The 17,431-nt window shown below is 47.4% G+C and overlaps 1 protein-coding gene across 1 annotated transcript in view; it reads right to left on the bottom strand.

Moving 5' to 3' along the window:
- Window positions 1-17,208, bottom strand: part of DCLK3 (doublecortin like kinase 3) — a 41,499-nt gene extending 24,291 nt beyond the window's left edge. The window contains exons 1-2 of the mRNA XM_070456151.1: window positions 17,117-17,208; window positions 14,769-15,310 (exon numbers count right to left, since the gene is read on the bottom strand). Of these exons, the coding sequence (XP_070312252.1) occupies window positions 14,769-15,310; window positions 17,117-17,208 (634 nt within the window). The remainder of the gene's footprint in view (window positions 1-14,768; window positions 15,311-17,116) is intronic.
- Window positions 17,209-17,431: the final 223 nt, after the last annotated feature.

Here is a 17,431-nt window from a genome sequence, read left to right as displayed (position 1 = left end):
TGCTTCTCTCAGGACTGTTCAAGGAGGCTCAAGGGGGTGTGTTTATTTGGAAAGGGAGCACTAAACTACATCCCAGCTTGGGACCCGTTTCCAGCTGACTTGATCCTGCCAGACTTTGTATTTTCCTGCTTCCGTCTGGTGATCACACCACAAAGCCCTCACCGGCCCACTGGTCTCTACCCACCTGCATCAGAACAACATTCAAACACTGAGCTAGACAGAGCTTTACCACGCTCTATCCCTGTAGGCGAGGCGCAGTAACCATCCTTTATTTTTGCCACACTCCGTGGCATGTAGGATCTTACTTCCTGACCGGGGAGAGAACCTGGACCCCCTGTATTGGAAGCACAGAGTCTTAACTCCTGAACCACTGGCAATCATTCTAAAAGCAATTCCTCCATTGTCTTTTTTTCTAGAGAGATGAGCTGATCTTACTCATTTCTGCATCTCTGTGCTCTGGTTGGATGGATCTCAGAGTGATGTAAAGACACTTGGTATATCTGTACCATCACCAGCACCTCCCATAGACACTCGTCCCTCATTATCAGATGTACATCTGAGGGGCAGGCACAGACCTCCACTTTCCATTACTGGGAATTCTCTGCTGGTCCACTGGTTGGAACTCTGTGCTTTCACTGCCAAGGGCGATGGTTCAATCCCTGGTAGGGGAAGTAAGGCTCCACAAGCTGCATGGCACAGCCAAAAGCACAAAAACAAAAGACCTGCCATTATTATTAATTTTTTTGAATTATTTTATTTATTTTATTTTTTTTTCTTTTCATTTATTTTTATTAGTTGGAGGCTAATTACTTCACAACATTTCAGTGGGTTTTGTCATACATTGACATGAATCAGCCATGGAGTTACATGTATTCCCCATCCCGATCCCCCCTCCCACCTCCCTCTCCGCCCGATCCCTCTGGGTCTTCCCAGTGCACCAGGCCTGAGCACTTTTCTCATGCATCCAACCTGGGCTGGTGATCTGTTTCACCATAGATAATATACATGCTAAGACCTGCCATTATTGTCAGGACAGAGGAAGCAAAGCGCTTGTGGATTTTTAGAAAGTGGTTTTTAAACTATTTTGACTTCTCTGTAAGACAACCTCCATGTGCAACGTTTAATTAAATAGCAAGCAAGTAAAATGATTCAAGAGTAAATGTTCCAAAAATATATATAGTTTTCATTCATATACAGGAGAAATGACACATTTGAAAAACACTGGGGCTGCTCATGTAAAATAATAATAAAGGAATATGATGAATAATTTTGAGCCAATAAATAAGACAACTTAATGAAATGGGTGGATTCCCTGAAAGAGACATGTTACCAAAGTTCACTCAAGAAGAAATAAATACCATAAGTAGTTCCACTGTGCTATTTACCTGAGGGTTATTTTATTTTTCTTGGCTATGCTGCACTGCATTCAGGATCTTAGTTGCTTGAGTAAAGATCAAATCCACATCCTCTGCATTGGATTCTCGGAGTCTTAACCACTGGACTGCCAGGGAAGTCCCTACCTGAGGTTTAGGTATACCAGACTGAGGAAGAACTTTATATAAATATTTAAGGCATGGTCATTACATGATTGATTGGATTTATTGGTAAAAATTCTCAGAAATTGCTTAAACGGAAATATTCATCTTTTGTAAACAAAAGTAACGTCATGGATCAATCTAAGAAAGATACAAAGAAGGTTCTTAAGAAGGACCATGTGTTGAAGGCAAAGGCCATGTAGGTGAAAAATTGGTGGGTATCAGAATTAAAAGGGTCTACGGCCATACCACCCTGAACGCGCCCAATCTCGTCAGAATTAAAAGGGCCAATAGTCCAATACCCTCAATTTTTAGATATGACTGTAGACCAGAGAGGTTAAGCAGTTAGCCCAAGCCACACAGCCAGCTAGTAAGAACTGAAACAATTCTTCCACAGATCCTGAATCTTTCTGAGCAACAGTTCAGACAGGTTTGGGGGAGTCATTTGTAACCATGGAATAAAGCAAAACTCATGGGATCAGCCAGAGGAAACAAAGCCAGACTCAGACTCATCAACAGGCAACAAGGCCTACGCAGAGCAGCCTCAGTTTAACTGTGTTCCAGTCATGAAGCCAGCCAACATCCCAACTGGGCAAAATAAGGTCACCCAGCGTTCCTGCAGCTGGTAATAAACAAGTGAGCTCGTCCCTGATCCCCGTAGACAAGATGAGCTAAAAAAAAAAAAAAAAAAAAACTCCCCAGAGTGAATTAAGATTCCAAACAAAGAAGAGTGATGCTGGGGGAAAGCAGATTAAGGTACAACCTTTTCTTCCTTTAGGGAATTAAAACTGGACTTGGTTTGCCTCTCACTGGAAAGTAGGGAAGAAGTCACAGTGCAGGGACTCTGACTGCATCCAATAAGTATTTAATACTATACAGCTCCAGCCCAATACCCAACCTGGGCATCAGAGCCACAGGGGTCCTCAGCTGCATCTCTGCTGGCAGAGTACCTGGTGTCCCCCACTTCCAAGGGAGCCTGCACGGCCAGCACCAGCCCCGCCTCCCAGGAGACAGGAGGTAAAGACGGTCACAAGATGACAGGCAGAAGGTCACCGACACAGCGTAAGCACTCAGTACCTCGTAGTTAAATCAGATTGATAACAGCGGCACCAAGGCAACAGGTCCCCTACTAAGGCGAGCTCAGGACTTCCCTGCTGGTCCAGTGGCTAAGACTCTGGGCTCCCAATGCAGGGGGCCCGTGTTCACGCCCTGATTGGGGAACGAGAGCCCACAGACTGCAACCAAGCATTGGCATGTTGCATAAAGATCCCGCATGCCACAACCAAGACTGAAGATTCTGCAGGTCACAACCAAGATCCGACGCAGCCAGATAAACAAGTATATACGTAAAAATGCCAATCTCAGTGAGTAGAAACTTACATGGTTCCCTCAAACAGCCCCACTGCTACATCTAGGCCTTTTGAGAGCATCATTTACAGATACTTTTCACCAAGGCTGCTTCCTTCCAAGCCTTAACAGGGGTAAACCTTGGCGGCTCTGGCTTCTCCATTTGGGGTTAAGTTTCTTCAGGATCCCTTGTAATGCCGTCTCTTGACATTTGCCCAAAAATATGTGATCTGCAGGGATGAAGCCTAGTAAGTAAATGGGCCTTGCCTGGCAAGGTGCCAAACACCCAGCCCTAATGGCAAGCCTGTAGGCAGATTGTCCATAAACAGGTATCGCAAGAATGAACCTAACAAATCCATAGTCGTTTTTAGGAAAACAGCCTCGCAGTCAATGGGCCAGGTGATCAAGGCAATCGTGTACTCAGGATTTTTTTAAATCTGTTTCTGCCCGCAGATCTACTGACAGCTCCTTAGTCATGGAAGCTGCAAGTGCCCACTCAGACGCCCTTACCAGGCGGCAGCTGCCACCCGCCAGCTCTTCTGATTGATGGGGACGGGAAGGGTACAAAGACAGGGCCCTTACCCCCCAGGGAGAACAGCTCCTTGAGGCAGTGCAAGCCCCATCACTCCCAGCTGAGACCACATCCTAGCTCAGCTGCATCCCTCGCTCACCTTGTTCCCCCACCTCCTTCTCCTGTCAGCCCTCCTGCCAAAGTCACGTACACAGGAATCCCTACCTCAGGGTCCCCTTCCAGAGAACACAGACCCCCACCACTGCCCCAAATTATGAGCGGTCTTTACACTTTGTTATTTTATTTTGAGGGTAGAACCACACTGCAAGGTATGTGGGATCTTAGTTCCCCGACCTGGATTGAACCCTCACCCTCTGCAGTGGAAGTGTGGAGTCCTGGGCGGCCAGGGAAATCCCGAGAAGTCTTTCAATTTTAAAATAAGAATCAGCACTAAGCATTTTGTGTTTGGTGGCATTTTTCCAAATTCCTAAGTAGAAGGCATTCCTTCTCTCGAGTTTCATTAGAAACAAAAGGCAATTAGAATAAAAATCCACCATGCATGTTTTTTCCTTGGTTAACATCCTCACTTAAGAACACCCACACATTGTGTGTATGACCACAGGAAACAAGCTGAGACAAACCCACCCCTCCCTGCCTCGACACAAACACTCCACTTGCCTTTCTAGAAAAACCCTTTAGCAAGGACACCTACTTTGTCCTTGCTAAAGCACAGGAAACTTACAGTACCAGGCAGCCGCTGACTTTGCTCCGTACTATAGACAAAGCAACTGGAAAAAAGGCAAATAACTGACAAACCTTCCCGAGAACACGGAACCCGCAGGGGTCTTTCCACTGAGTCTCACTTTGTACTTATCCCCCGTTTCTCCTTAATCCAAGTGTGGATTCCTGTGTTTCTTTCACGCTACAGGACTGCTTTGGCAAAGACAGTCTTCGAAACCAGCAAACCATAATAAAAAAAACAAACAAAAACCCCAGCAAACCTCCTCAGTTATACTGTTCTTGTAGAAAATGAGCAACACCTGGGAATTCTAGATTTAATATTAGTGCATTAAAGAGAAAGCATTAGAAGTTCCACTGCACAGCACACATAACCCTGCACTTGGCCACTTCCTCATAATTAGTTTGCTGGGGAGGTCTGCCACCCCTGGGCATTGCCTGACTCCAAGTTCTACAAAGAAAAAGGAGCTTCCATCTAGTTCCTTTTTTCTTTTTAAATTAACATTTCCCATGATTTTGGTTTTCTTAACCCAAACACAGTAAGTAAAATAAAAGGACTCCTTTTATTTTGTCTTACTTTAACCAGTCTGACCCGTCAGTTCTGTCTTGACTGTCGCTGCTAGGGTCCTCTGACAGTGTCTTTTATTATCCAGACTCAAAATACAAACATGTTATGACCAAGAAGGGTCAGTCGTTAAAGGGAAGACTGTGATGTTGGAACTACTGATGTCTAGGACCAGTCAGAGACACCTACAAGCGAGTTTCAAATTCTTGAGAGACGATGTCTCAAAGAGAAAGCACAATGAACCCAAGCTATTTGTCTCACAGCATCTGTAACTCTGCGCTTGGACTGTGGGTTGGCTCCGACGATTCCTACCAACGGCCCAGTTCCTTTGTATACCTTTTCTCTCTATCCCTCCTTCACTCCCTGAATTTTTTTTCTCTTTTTTGGCGCACCATGTGGGATCTTAGTCCCCCAACCAGGGATCCCACCCATGCCCCTTACAGTAAAAATGTGGAGTCCTAACCACTGGACTGCCAGGGATGTCCCCTGAGTTCATTTCAGCTCTAGCATATATCCATTGATTTATTCAGAGCCACTTGGAAAGGCAATTAGGGCACACAGAAGCTAATGAAAAGTTTTCTATTTTTCACTTCAAAATACAATTAGCTGTGGTCAACTATAAGGCCAACATTTTAAAATTACATATATTTAATATTAAGTTTTCCTATATAACAACAACAATCAGTTGGAAAATACAATTTTAAAGTAAGAACATACATAATGTTAACATACATATAATTCCTAGGAATGAGGTTAGCAAGAAATACATATGATCAGCATAAGTGTTAGTCACTCAGTTGTGTCCGACTCTTTGCGACCCCATGGACTGTAGCCTACCAGGCTCCTTGGTCCATGGGATTTTCCAGGCAAGTGTACTGGAGTGGGTTGCCATTTCTTTCTCCAGGGGATCTTCCCAACCCAGGGATCGAACCCAGGTCTCCTGCATTGCAGGCAGACGCTTTACCCTCTGAGCCACCAGGGAAACCCAAAAATACTAGAGTGGGTAGCCTATCCCTTCTCCAGGGGATCTTCCCAACCCAGGAATCGAACCAGAGTTGTCTCTTGCATTGGAGGCAGATTCTTTACTAATTGAGCTATCAGGGAAGCCCATAATAAAAATCACTAAACTGAGAGAGGAAATAGGATATCCATTTAAATAATGGTTCCAGAATGTGAAGTCCTAATAGGTTAAACATACCAGTTCTTTTCAATTGGGATTTGTAGGTTTGATGCCATTTAAGCACTAATGTAATTTTTAAAGACAGACAAGAGGGAAATGAGTAATGAGGATAGTAAAATATATTATAGAGCTATAATTACAATGCCTTGGTACTTACAGAAAAAGAGCTGAATTTCACAATAAAGAAAACTGTAGCCCCAAAATAGATGCTACCTCACATGAGAATTTAATGTATAATAAAGGATCATTACAAAGTAATTGAGAAGGGAAGGATTTTCATTCAACATTGGAACAATTGGATAATAATCTGGAAATGCGATGCACTAGGATTTTTATTTGACAAGCATGTACTAAAATAAATTCAAGGTGAATTAATTACAAGTCATAGAAAAACAAATAAATGGTGCTTTAATATTAATCAGGCCACTGAAGAGAGAACAAGTTTGGAAAACAGAAACATTAAAGATGATCGCGGGTAAAAGATACATCTTATGTATCAGGAAGGATGAACTGACTTTAGTGATGCCAGCCTACCCACAGGGACAGGGCCAATGCTGTGTGTCAGGTGGCCAGGTGCTCCAACCAGTCAATGCCAAGAAGCTCAGTGGTACCACAATACAAGCTTCTTGCTCCTGCGAAATCCCACTGGGCTGAGCCTGTTCCTCCATCTCAGATCCTCCCAGGTTGCTGCAGTGGTGGGAGAGACACAATGGGAGTGCCCTGGCTCTTGCTCACTCTCATGAGAAGTGACACACAGCACTCCCACCCACCCAACCAACCCAAAGGGTCTTGGGGTGGACTGTCCCCAAAGCAGACTTCAACTTGGGTTGGACTCTACCGAAAGCAAAGCCTGGGGGAAGCTTTGGGTTGACTGGGGGAGGTGAGCCTGGGGCTTACTGGAGGAGGCGGGAGAACCGAGGCAGTATAGAAGCATGAATGAGCAGATCACTGCTGGGGGCAACCTGGGCTCAGCTCTGCTGGGAACCTCTGGGGAGAACAGGCAGAGGATGTCCACGGGCTGGCCCACCAAGGGGACAGGGGAACTGTGGTATGTATCTACCCGTCGCTCTTCATCAGTGGTCCAGGGCTGCTCTCAGGAGCACTAACCTCCCAGCACTTCTGGGCCAACCATGCCCCTTGCAGCCAGGGAAGGCCCTCCAACGGGGCTGCAGTGCATTGCAGGAAAAGCGTCAGGACAGGGGCTGTGGCGGTGCCATGCAACCATCTCATCCTCTGTGGGGGACTCACAGCACCTGCTAAAGAAGGGAAGATGTGGATATCTGGAGAGCACCGTCTCTGCCACAAATGCAAAGACCCAAGTTTCAGAGGATTCTTTAGCCAATCTGACACCTACAGAGCATCTGAACGAAACTAAATGGCCAGCTTCATCCAGTCCATTCCTGGAAAGACACTTCTAAAACCAAGGCTATCATTGCTGGGAGATCTGCTCCCCCAATCAGCCCTGAGGTGCAAAGATGCTCCCTGAAGGTGCCCTGGACTAGCTTGTGGGTGTGGAGATGGCTGGTAGGGAAAAATGCCCCACCAGCTCTGGGGGATTCCAGGCCTGTTTGCATGTAGTATGTGGTCTCTGAGGGTGACCGGTAAGGACTAGCTCACAAACCACTGACCACAGGGTCCAAAGAAAACCAGCAAGAGAAGCCTGCATATCCCCCTGGAGGCCCTGGGAGGTGCTGCTGTGAAGGTGATGCCTATGTAGAGACCAAGAGACAAGTGGAAATTTGTCAGGCATGAGGACAGACAGGGTGGACGCCACTTATGGCAGCTTTTTGCTCTTGTTGGTGCATTAGGCTAATACTTCATACAAAAGGGAAATATCAAGTGATCTTTCAAATTACTTAATGTGAGGCTTCCCTGGTGGTCTGGTGATTAAGAATCTGCCTGCCAATGCAGGAGACAGGGGTTCGATCCCTGGTCTGGTAAGATCCCATATGCCACGGGACAAGTGAGCCCGTGTGCCACAGCTACGGAGCCCGAGCTCTAGAGCCTTCGAGCTGCAGCTACGGAGCCCACGAGTCCTAGAGACCGTGCCCTGCACAAGAGAGGCCACCGCAGTGAGGAGCCCTGCCTCCACAACTGGAGTAGCCCCAGCTCACTGCAACTAGAGCAGGCCCATGCTCAATGAAGACCCGGCGCAGCCAACATAGTACATTTAAACATATATAAAGCCAACTTTTAAAATTAATGCCAAAAACTTTCATTAATACAAGATTTCACTCTAGCCACCAGAGATGTGTTTTTGTGACCCTTTTTCATGTGTGTGTTTGGGTGGCCTCATGTTCCCTGCCCTCCTCTGCCCCAAAGTGCAGTTTCCATACTTCTTATTGCATAATTACCTAGAGACCATTTAACCAGCACCACGCCTGCTCTCTCCTCAGAGAATTTTTTAGCTTCTCTGTCCAAAAACACAGAGCGGAAAGTGAATCGTTGGTGCTCTTCGAACCTGAAGGCAGATCACTACGCTCACGTGATATGGGATGACAGCTTCAATCTCAAAACCATCCCCAGTTTTCTCAAATGATTATCACTTTCCTCCAACATGCAGAGGACAAAAAAGTGTGTGTTTAATTAGGCAAAATGTTGCCAGATTCTGGCATATTCTGATTTTCTCCAACGGGTCAGATGTGGCAGGCACAAGAGATGGGTTAACTCAGAACCTCAAAATAAACACTAATGAAATGTCCTGGAGAGGGAAAAATAGACACCGCAAGATGTGAGAGCTTCTCAGAAATTGGCTCAGGAGGGCTTTGGTCAGTTAGAAAAAGTGGGGTGATGGATGTGGCTGAACACAGTCTGCCCCAAAGTGCTTCTGTTCCTCCCGTGGATGCATATGGTCCTCTCCTGGGACAGTGGCACCCTCAACTTCCCCCATTCTCCGACCTCCATAACCAAGAGTCAGTTCCTTTTCCCAATCCTTTCCTTCACCGTCCACATCGGGTCAATCTCCAAGTCCTAGGGACTCCACTTCCTAAATGTCTCTCAAATCTGATGCCGCTTCTCCACTCCCTTAACTACTTGCTACCTACATGCACCTTCTCCGCGTTCCCCCGCCCATGGGACTTGAATGATCTGCCTCTGACCTTCCTTCCTACACATCCCCTCCCACACCCCTGGACAAAGTGATGTCTCTGAATCATAAAGTGGGTCATCCCTTTCCTACCTCAACTGAACAACTCCAGTGGGTTTCCACCTGTTTCTCAAATTCCGGGGAATCCTCAGATATACTCTAGGGGGTTCACAATTCTCCAAAAGTATTTTTTATTTAACTTTGTGCTTTCACTTGAATGATCCTCTTTTTAAAGATTATTACTAGAAAATCAACAGAAACATATTCTGGGTCATCTGAATGAGCGTGTTATGACCAAGTGCTACCACGTAATTCCACTCTGTGTATTCTTGCATTTATGATGCAGCTGGTCACAAGAAATAGAATTATTATGTTTATTATTTTAATATTATTTGAATTGTCACAGGCTAGTGAGAAAACAACAAATCAGACTTAACTCAGACAAAGGGAACTGAGAAGTGGGCCATCACATGACCCGTGTGAAACAGCACTCAGCATCCCAAACTCATAAAAACCTGAAAAATCACCCAGAAATGGTGATTTAGTTTTAGCAAGAATGACTTCCTCCATCACATTAAATTCATGAAGTTAATCTGAATTTACTCAATTTGTAGCTGTGCTGATGGTTTATTCATACATTTGTTTTGGTTTTACGGTCATAAGGAAGCTCTAAATATGAAGTTTAGACATATTTAAGGCTACCACATATTTGAGTTGCACTGTAATAAGAATAATTTTAGCCACCACTAGGCACTCTAGCATTTTTTCTCCTTTAAATAAATTCACATATTACTCGCATTTGAGAAACTCGGGCCCTCAGAATGAGGCTTTAAGTTACAAAACACAGCATATGTGAGAGAGACAGTGATGTTCTCTGACCTTCCCATCCACACACCCTTCATCATTTCCCACCCCTCTCGCCATCGGTTCTGGCCAATGGGCTGCAACACAGGAAGGGATGCATCGGCTCCAGGCTGAAGCGCAGAAAAGCCAGTGAGTGCCCCTCCTGTGTTCTCACCCAGCACTGGTGACCACACATAGGCCAATTTTTCCAAACGGTGTGGCAGCAAGAGGGGAAAGCTCTGTCAACTTGGCCTTCTAGTGACCTACGAAGAACACACAGAGCAAGTGAGAAGTCACCATTGTTGGGTGAAGCTACTGGGGGATGAATCTGATTTGTCACTGCAGCAGAGCCTAGCTTATCCTGTCTTCAGGAATGGCCATCTACCTCCCTGAACAAGCCCTTCCCATCATGCTCCAGGCTGCAAAGAACTTTTAGTTCAATGACCTGAACACACCAAACTGCTTCTTGGCACCTTACCTTTGCATATGCTGTTACTTAATCCTAGAATGCCATTCCCCATACTCTTCTGTCCTCCTCCTCATCCTGCCATTGTGATTCATTCTTCAAAAGCTAGTTCAGATATAATTACCACCAGGACATTTTCCTGCCTTTTCCAACCTTCTTTCCCCCATCACCATTACCCAAGAACTCTACAGAATGCTTTCTTGCCATGTGATAATTACATGTTTACATGCCTGTCCCCACCCTACCCCCAAACATACTGTTGCAAGATCAGCAGCTTATTCACCTCCACACTGTCAAGACCACCATGCAGGAGAAGTAGGCAGCATTTGGCAATTTGGTCAGGAAAAGCTTCCTCCAGAGGACTTGTCCTAAAGTACTGCAAGGAAGCTGAGTTGAGATCCATCACCCCCCAGAGAAAACACTTGACCCAAGAGCAAAAACTCCAGGAAGTCCCAGCTGCCTCTGCCCCAGTTCTGGACCAGACACGTGGTGTTCTGAGAAGCCTGAACCATCCCCATCATCTCCCCAAACTCAGTGCTCTCCAGCCCCCACTAAGGACTCAGACTTTACCTGGCAGGCCTTCGCCAAGGGCTTTGTACTCAAAGTGTGGTCCACACTTAAGAACTAAGGAGTGGGACTCCCCTGGTGGTCCAGTGGAGAAGACTCTGAGCTCCCAATGCAAGGGCCCAGGTTCAATTCCTGGTCAGGGAACTAGATCCCACATGACACAGTGAAGATTGAAGATCCTGTGTGCCATAACCCAGGGAAGCCAAATAAATAAATAAATAAATAAATATATTTTTCAACATAAGAAGAACTGAGTAGCTAGTGAGAAAAGTGGAACCAGACCCCAGACACCTGGGTCAGAACCCACATTTTAGCAAGAAGATAGGTGACTCATATACTTACAACATTTGAGACCTAAGGTACCCAAACAGAATCTCTCCATCCTGACAGGTAACTTTAATAACCATACTTTTATACACTGCTGTATGCAATTATATCACAATAAAACTGAAAGATGAAAAAGAATTCATAAGAAAACACAACACTTTCTCATCACAATAAATATCTGTGAAGTGTTTTATATCACTGAATTCTCAGGAACAATTCACTCACATCCATTTTACTGATGAGGAAACTGAGGTTCAGATTGGTTGGGTACTTTGCCCATCATCACACAGCTCTGAAGAGTCAGAGTCAGGGTTTGAAAGCAATTCTCCTGGACTCAAGAATTGTAATCCCCATCACCACACACTCTATGGCACCCTGACATTCAGCAACAGCCTTCCAGATCTTCCAGCCTTCCAGAGATCGCCATGTCCCTTCACCCAGCCGTATTTCTCTCTAGTCCATCACTTGCAGCACCACTATGCCTCTACATACACCGCTCTCCCCAAGACACTGCCGGCTCTCCCTGGGCAATGATTTTATGGGCTTGGTCAATATTTGTTGATGAATCAATAAAAATATTTCCTCCTTGATCATCAGACAACCCTCTGAGGATGGCTGGACAACTATTATTAAGTTAAGAAGGCTGAAGACACTGAGGCTCCCAGACAAGTCCAATGCCTTGCACCAGGTCACCAGGAAGTCTCAGACCTCTGGGAATGGACCTGAACTCCCTGACTCCCAGGACAGATGTCTGCTTCCCCATACTTCCACTCTCCCTGTATTTCCTTCTTCTGACCTACATTAGCAGGAAGTTAAAAACATCCTTCCAAACGAACTCCCTCACATATGCATCTTCAAAAGGGGCTCTGTGTTACTGCCAGACGGGCCAAATTTAGACATTCACAGGAGGCCACCACAGAAAAACCTGGGAAACTCTGGGTACCAGATACAATAGCCCTCTGGATGCAAGGAAAGGAAACATCATCAGGCAAGGGCTTTCAACTAGTGAAGCCTATCCAAGCCCCTCACAAGGAACCCAAATCCAGGCAGAGGCCCCTGGAAAGCCAGGCTGGTAGAGACCCATCACCCTCCCTGATCAGGTATCAGTCAGTCCCTGGAGTCTGTGGAATTGTGATTCCACTGGTCAAGACAGCCCTTTCTTTCCCTTTATTGTCTTCAGAATGAAGCTAAGGGGACTTCCCTGGGGGTACAGTGGTTGCGATTCTGCCTTCCAATGCAGGGAGTGTGGGTCTGACCCCCGGTCAGGGAGCTAAGAGCCTATAAGCCTCACAGCCCAAAAACCAAAACATAAAACAGAAGCAATATTGCAATAAATTCAATAAAAACATTAAAAAGTGTGCACATCACAAAACTTTTTAAAAAAGAAAGAAGCTAAGACGTTTACCCAGCTCCACATGTAACCAGAGACAAGCAGCACACCTGCCTGAAATATTCAAATATTTAGGAAAACATGGGTGGGACATTTCCCTCGAACTGGTTAAAAGGGGGTTGAGAGAAGACAAGAGTGAGATCCTGCGGACAATGAAGCAATGCTCCATTTTGTTTTGCATTATGCCAAAGCACCATGCCACCCTTTGGGCACCCACCGAAGGCACCCAGAGGAGGTGATTAATGGGCTCTGACTCCCTGGTGGTTAAACCAGTGCCTGGGCACAGAGCTCCATCCACCGGGAGGCACTCTGTGAAAATTCTCACCAAGGCACTCTGCGGGCTAGCACAGGCTGCCCAGTGCTCATGATACAGTCGTACTCAAGAAATGTTTGGCTCGGTTCCCCAGCATCAGATCCTGAGACAGGAATTTCTTAGGAAAGTGTTTCATTAGCAAGTATTGCTAGGAAAAATACTGGTAGGGGAGTGAAGACTTGAGGCCAGAAAGAGAAGCAAGAGCAGCAATGATGACTGGAGGTCAATGCGATGCCACTCTACAGATTCCAGAAGCCCCAGCAAAGAGGGTCTTCCACCAACAACGAGGGGTTGGCAGCTGGAAATGAAAGCACCTGGAGCACCAATGTGCCGAAAGGACTCTGAGGGGACACTGAGTGACTGTGAAGAGTCTCTGACAGTCCAGGGTTCAGTATTCCTTTCTCCAAGGTTTGCCCAAAGCATGGCCATGATACCGCTGACTCGGTTATTCTGCAGCCTCACGGGGTTCTCATATTTCTTTTGGCTCACCCAAAAAGGACCTGGCTCAAAGACCTTTCAAATCTTCATGGAATGAGTTGCAGAGCCTCTTTCAGAATTGTTTCCTGACTCTCTTCTTTCTCCCAAGAAGCATTTTCTGTCATTACCCAAAGCAGTCCAAATATTAAGCTGAAATGTTTTCCTGAAGTTGGGCTGCCAGGCAAATCCAACAGCCTTTTCCTTTTGTGTTTGTTTTTTGCTTGCTAGGGCCCCTGATTCTTGCCACCTCGCCACTTAAGGATAAGCACAATGCTTGGCTACTAGTCTAAGTGCCCCATTCGTTGCGTTAGTGATTGTTAGCTCGACACTAGCTCGCAGATCACTGTTATAAGCAGTATATGGACTAAGTTCACAGCTCCTAACCCAACCATCAAGGCACAGGACCACCTAATGTCAAAACAAGGAAGGACCCAGCTTCAACTTGACAGCTGTCATCTTGGACAGATGTAAAGGAAAGTAAAGGAGATGGAATCCACAGTGGGGGGCGGGGAGGGGGGGATGGAAACATGACTAACTGTTGACAATGAATAACAACCGAGTTCTCTCCACGACTTCTCGTCACCCTCCCCTCTCCCAGCAGGCAGATACCCCAAAAAGGTGTCTCCAGACACCTCTGCCCAGCCCTATACGGCCTTCTCCTGTCTCACAACACCTCTCCCCCAGCGTCAGACAAGGGAAGGCTGTGGAAATGTGGTCCTATATTTGAAATTATTGATGGGATATTTCACAAATTCATTTTCTTTTCTTTCTTTTTTTTTTCTGTTCATGCCCCAGATGCTCTGCCTGGAGCCTTTTCTCCTGTGGTCTTTAGTTCTTCTGTGTGTTTCTTTACTTCTAAGGAGAACTGCCTTTCCTTTAGCTGGGTCACAGAGCTGTAGGAAACCTGGGTTCAAATCCCAGCTTGGCTGCTAGCAAGCCATGTAACCTTGGGAACCTCCGTTTGCTCATCCGACAAATGGGAATAAATCCACCTTCCTTATAGGTCTGTGGAGAGGATGAAATGAGGTCAACTGTAGGTAAAGCACCTGATACGTCGAGATGCTCAATACAGGCCAGATTGCTCCCTAGCGGCTCCCCTCTCCTGCAGCCCCACCGCACCTTGCAGGATGTCCCCGCGTTTCCCAGGCCGGCCCCTCTGGACAGAGAGGGAGAGGAACCCAGCTCGGGACAGCGTTAACCCCGAGAAGGCGAGTTTCAGCTGGTGTGGACACACACAAGCACACACGCGCGCGCGCATACACACGCGCGTACAAGCACTGCGCGCTTGCTCCGGGTACCCCCGCGGGACCCGCATTGAGGCCCCGCAGCGCACGGAGCGGGGTCTCCAGTCCCGGAGACAGAAGGGCTCCCCCTATCCCGGCGGCGGCCCCGGCCCGGTGGGCGCCTGAGCGCACAGCACTTACCCGGGGCGGGCCGAGTAGGGCAGCCGGGGGCTGGCCGGCCGGGGGGCGGCGGCGGCAGGGCGGCGGGCGCGGGGCGGGCGCGGCGGCGGGCATGGCTCGGAGGCCCGGACACGGGACCGCGGCTCGACGGCAGGGCGGGCGCGGCGCGAGCGGCGAGGAGCCCGCGCCGCCTCCTCTTCTCCTTCCCTCCCGCCGCCCGCCTTGTGCTGCGCCGGGCGACAGCCACGGGGAACGTCTCCGGGGGCGCTGGCTTAGCAACCAAGCGCCCGCCCCGCCTCCCTCCCGGCGCCCGCTCCGCCCCGCCCCGCTCCTCGCCGGCCCTGCAGGCAGGCGGGGCCCGCTTTGAACTTGCTCGCGAACCCCTTTCTTCTCCAGAGAGCGCCCGAGGTGGTCCTCGGGGACCCTCTGGAGCCCCGCCTCTCCCCGCTCGCTGGGCGCGCCCTGAGCTAGGAGCGGTCGGGCTTTGAACCTGAGCCTCGCCCACGTCCTCTGTGGGTGGCGGACCAAAGGCGTTCCCAGGACCTCGGCAGTCCTCGCCCCTCCTGGCGGTTCAGAGACCAGGCTTCCCTCACTGATCCCTTCCCCCTACCCCATCCCCACTATGCTCACTGGCGGACCCCGCAGCCGCCCTCTGCGTGCCCTCCAGACTCAGAGACCTGCTCTTACTCTGTTCACACCAGTGACCTCAAAGATACAGCTTGCAAACTGCCCTCCAGCCCCATGTCTTCCTGGTACCATCCAACGTCTGCCCAGTGCCCCCTGCATTGTTCTACCCCTTCCAAGCCCACCATAATCCTCCCCTACTTGCAGAGATTCCCCCATGTCTGCAGTCACAATCCCATCTCCTCAAAGACGGCTCCCAGGCCCCTCCCGGGAGAGATGATTTAACGCAGGGAAGACCATGCCGGTGTTGGGGAACAGGATTTGCCACTCCAAACGGTCTCTCTTCGGAATATTATTTTAAGCTGGTTATTTTTTGAGAAACAGCAGACAGGGGGGAAACTCTGAAAACCAAGTGGGAGTTACCCTTGTGTAAGAAACATTTATATTTGTAAAGGAAATCTCCATTTATTAGATGTCTCCTTTACCTGGAAGAGAAGGACCAAATCTCTAAAAATTCTTCCCCCACCCCTTTCGTTTCTAATTCTTTACGGAGTCTTGTCACATCATTTCTGAGTTTTTCTTTTTTTATTATTATATGAAACATATATCGTTCTCCACATTTTTAAAAGGAACTAACATAAAGCAAGCATTATTTTCCAAACTTATTTGAGCACATAGTTATATTAATATTTTATGAACAAATGGTTCTATAGGAAGAATAAATGACAGCTCATGTGCAAGACCTAGAGATAGATATTTAGAGATGATTTTCTTTCTTTCTTTCTATTTCAAAACCTCCATTTCTTGAGGTTTGTGGGATATTAGTTGAACCTAGGAACTTGACGTGAAAGTATGGAGTCCTAACCACTAGATCACCAGGGAATTCCCTAAAAATTCTAATCACTGGAGAAAGCAGTGACAAATCTGCATCACAACCTTCCCCCTTTATACTGTGCTTTTCCTGGTAACAGCTACACCCTCAAGATCCTCTTTTGTCTTCAGTTGAGGATAGTATTTAAGGTAAGGGCTTTAGCCATTTGGAAAGTTAGTCTTTCTGGGGCTCTCCCATGTATGTGTGTGTGTGTTTGCTCAGTCGTGTGAGCTCAGTCTTTGTGATTCCATAGACGCTAGCCTGCTAGGCTCCTCTGTCCATGGAATTTTCCAGGCAAGAATACTGGTGTGGGTTGACATTTCCTACTCCAGAGGACCTTCCGGACCCAGGGATCAAATCTCCACCTCCTGCGGCTAATGCATTGGCAGGCAGATTCTCCCACTGCGCCACCTGGGAAGCCCTGTCTCACGTGTACCTGTTGTGAAACTTGACTTGATTTGAAACTTGACTTGATTTTTCTCCTATTAGTCTGTCTCCTGTCAATTCTGAGACCAGCCAGAAGACCCTAGAAGGCAGAGGAAAATTTCTTCCTTACCATCACCTACCTCTCCACATGACCACTGACATGATTACAGCAGTGGTCTTGATTTTCCTTGATCCATCAGGTCACCGAATGGCCTTGTCTGGTTCTGTGAACTTGTGCGTGTTGACAACACCAAGGCTGAGGACCAAGCCTGTTCCCAGATGTCAGGGTCTGTCTTCCTCTTCCTCACACGTAATAAAAACTCTGGGAGAAGGCTCTACTACACTGGTTCAGCAGCTCAGAGGTGATCTTAGGACTAAATCTCTTTCCGTGGCATCCTTTAACATATTGCCTTCTCTCCTCAGACTCAGACTGTTGCCCCAGGATCACAGGACGGCTGCAACGGCCTCTGGAAGCCACTGTGCAATAGAGCTTTGGCTTCCAGATCGTTTGATGGCCACGAAGTGATCATCAGGGACCATTTTCAGCAATAGGGAATAAAACGACAAATGACCTGCCTCCCAGTCACTCCTCTCTTGTAGGGAGAGGCAGATAATGAAACAGCAAGCATGGTGATAAATGGCAAGGAGAAAACAAACACGGAGAAAGGGGATGGGGATTGGGGACTGTTGTTATTTTAGGTTGGGCAGACAGGAAGGGCCTCACTGACAAGACAACATTTGAGCAAAAGCCTGAAAGAAGAAA

This window comes from Odocoileus virginianus, chromosome 26 (genome assembly GCF_023699985.2).
Source record: "Odocoileus virginianus isolate 20LAN1187 ecotype Illinois chromosome 26, Ovbor_1.2, whole genome shotgun sequence".
Lineage (NCBI taxonomy): Eukaryota > Metazoa > Chordata > Mammalia > Artiodactyla > Cervidae > Odocoileus > Odocoileus virginianus.
Note: the sequence above shows the minus strand (reverse complement) of the source record. Positions and strands in the feature narration are given on the sequence as shown.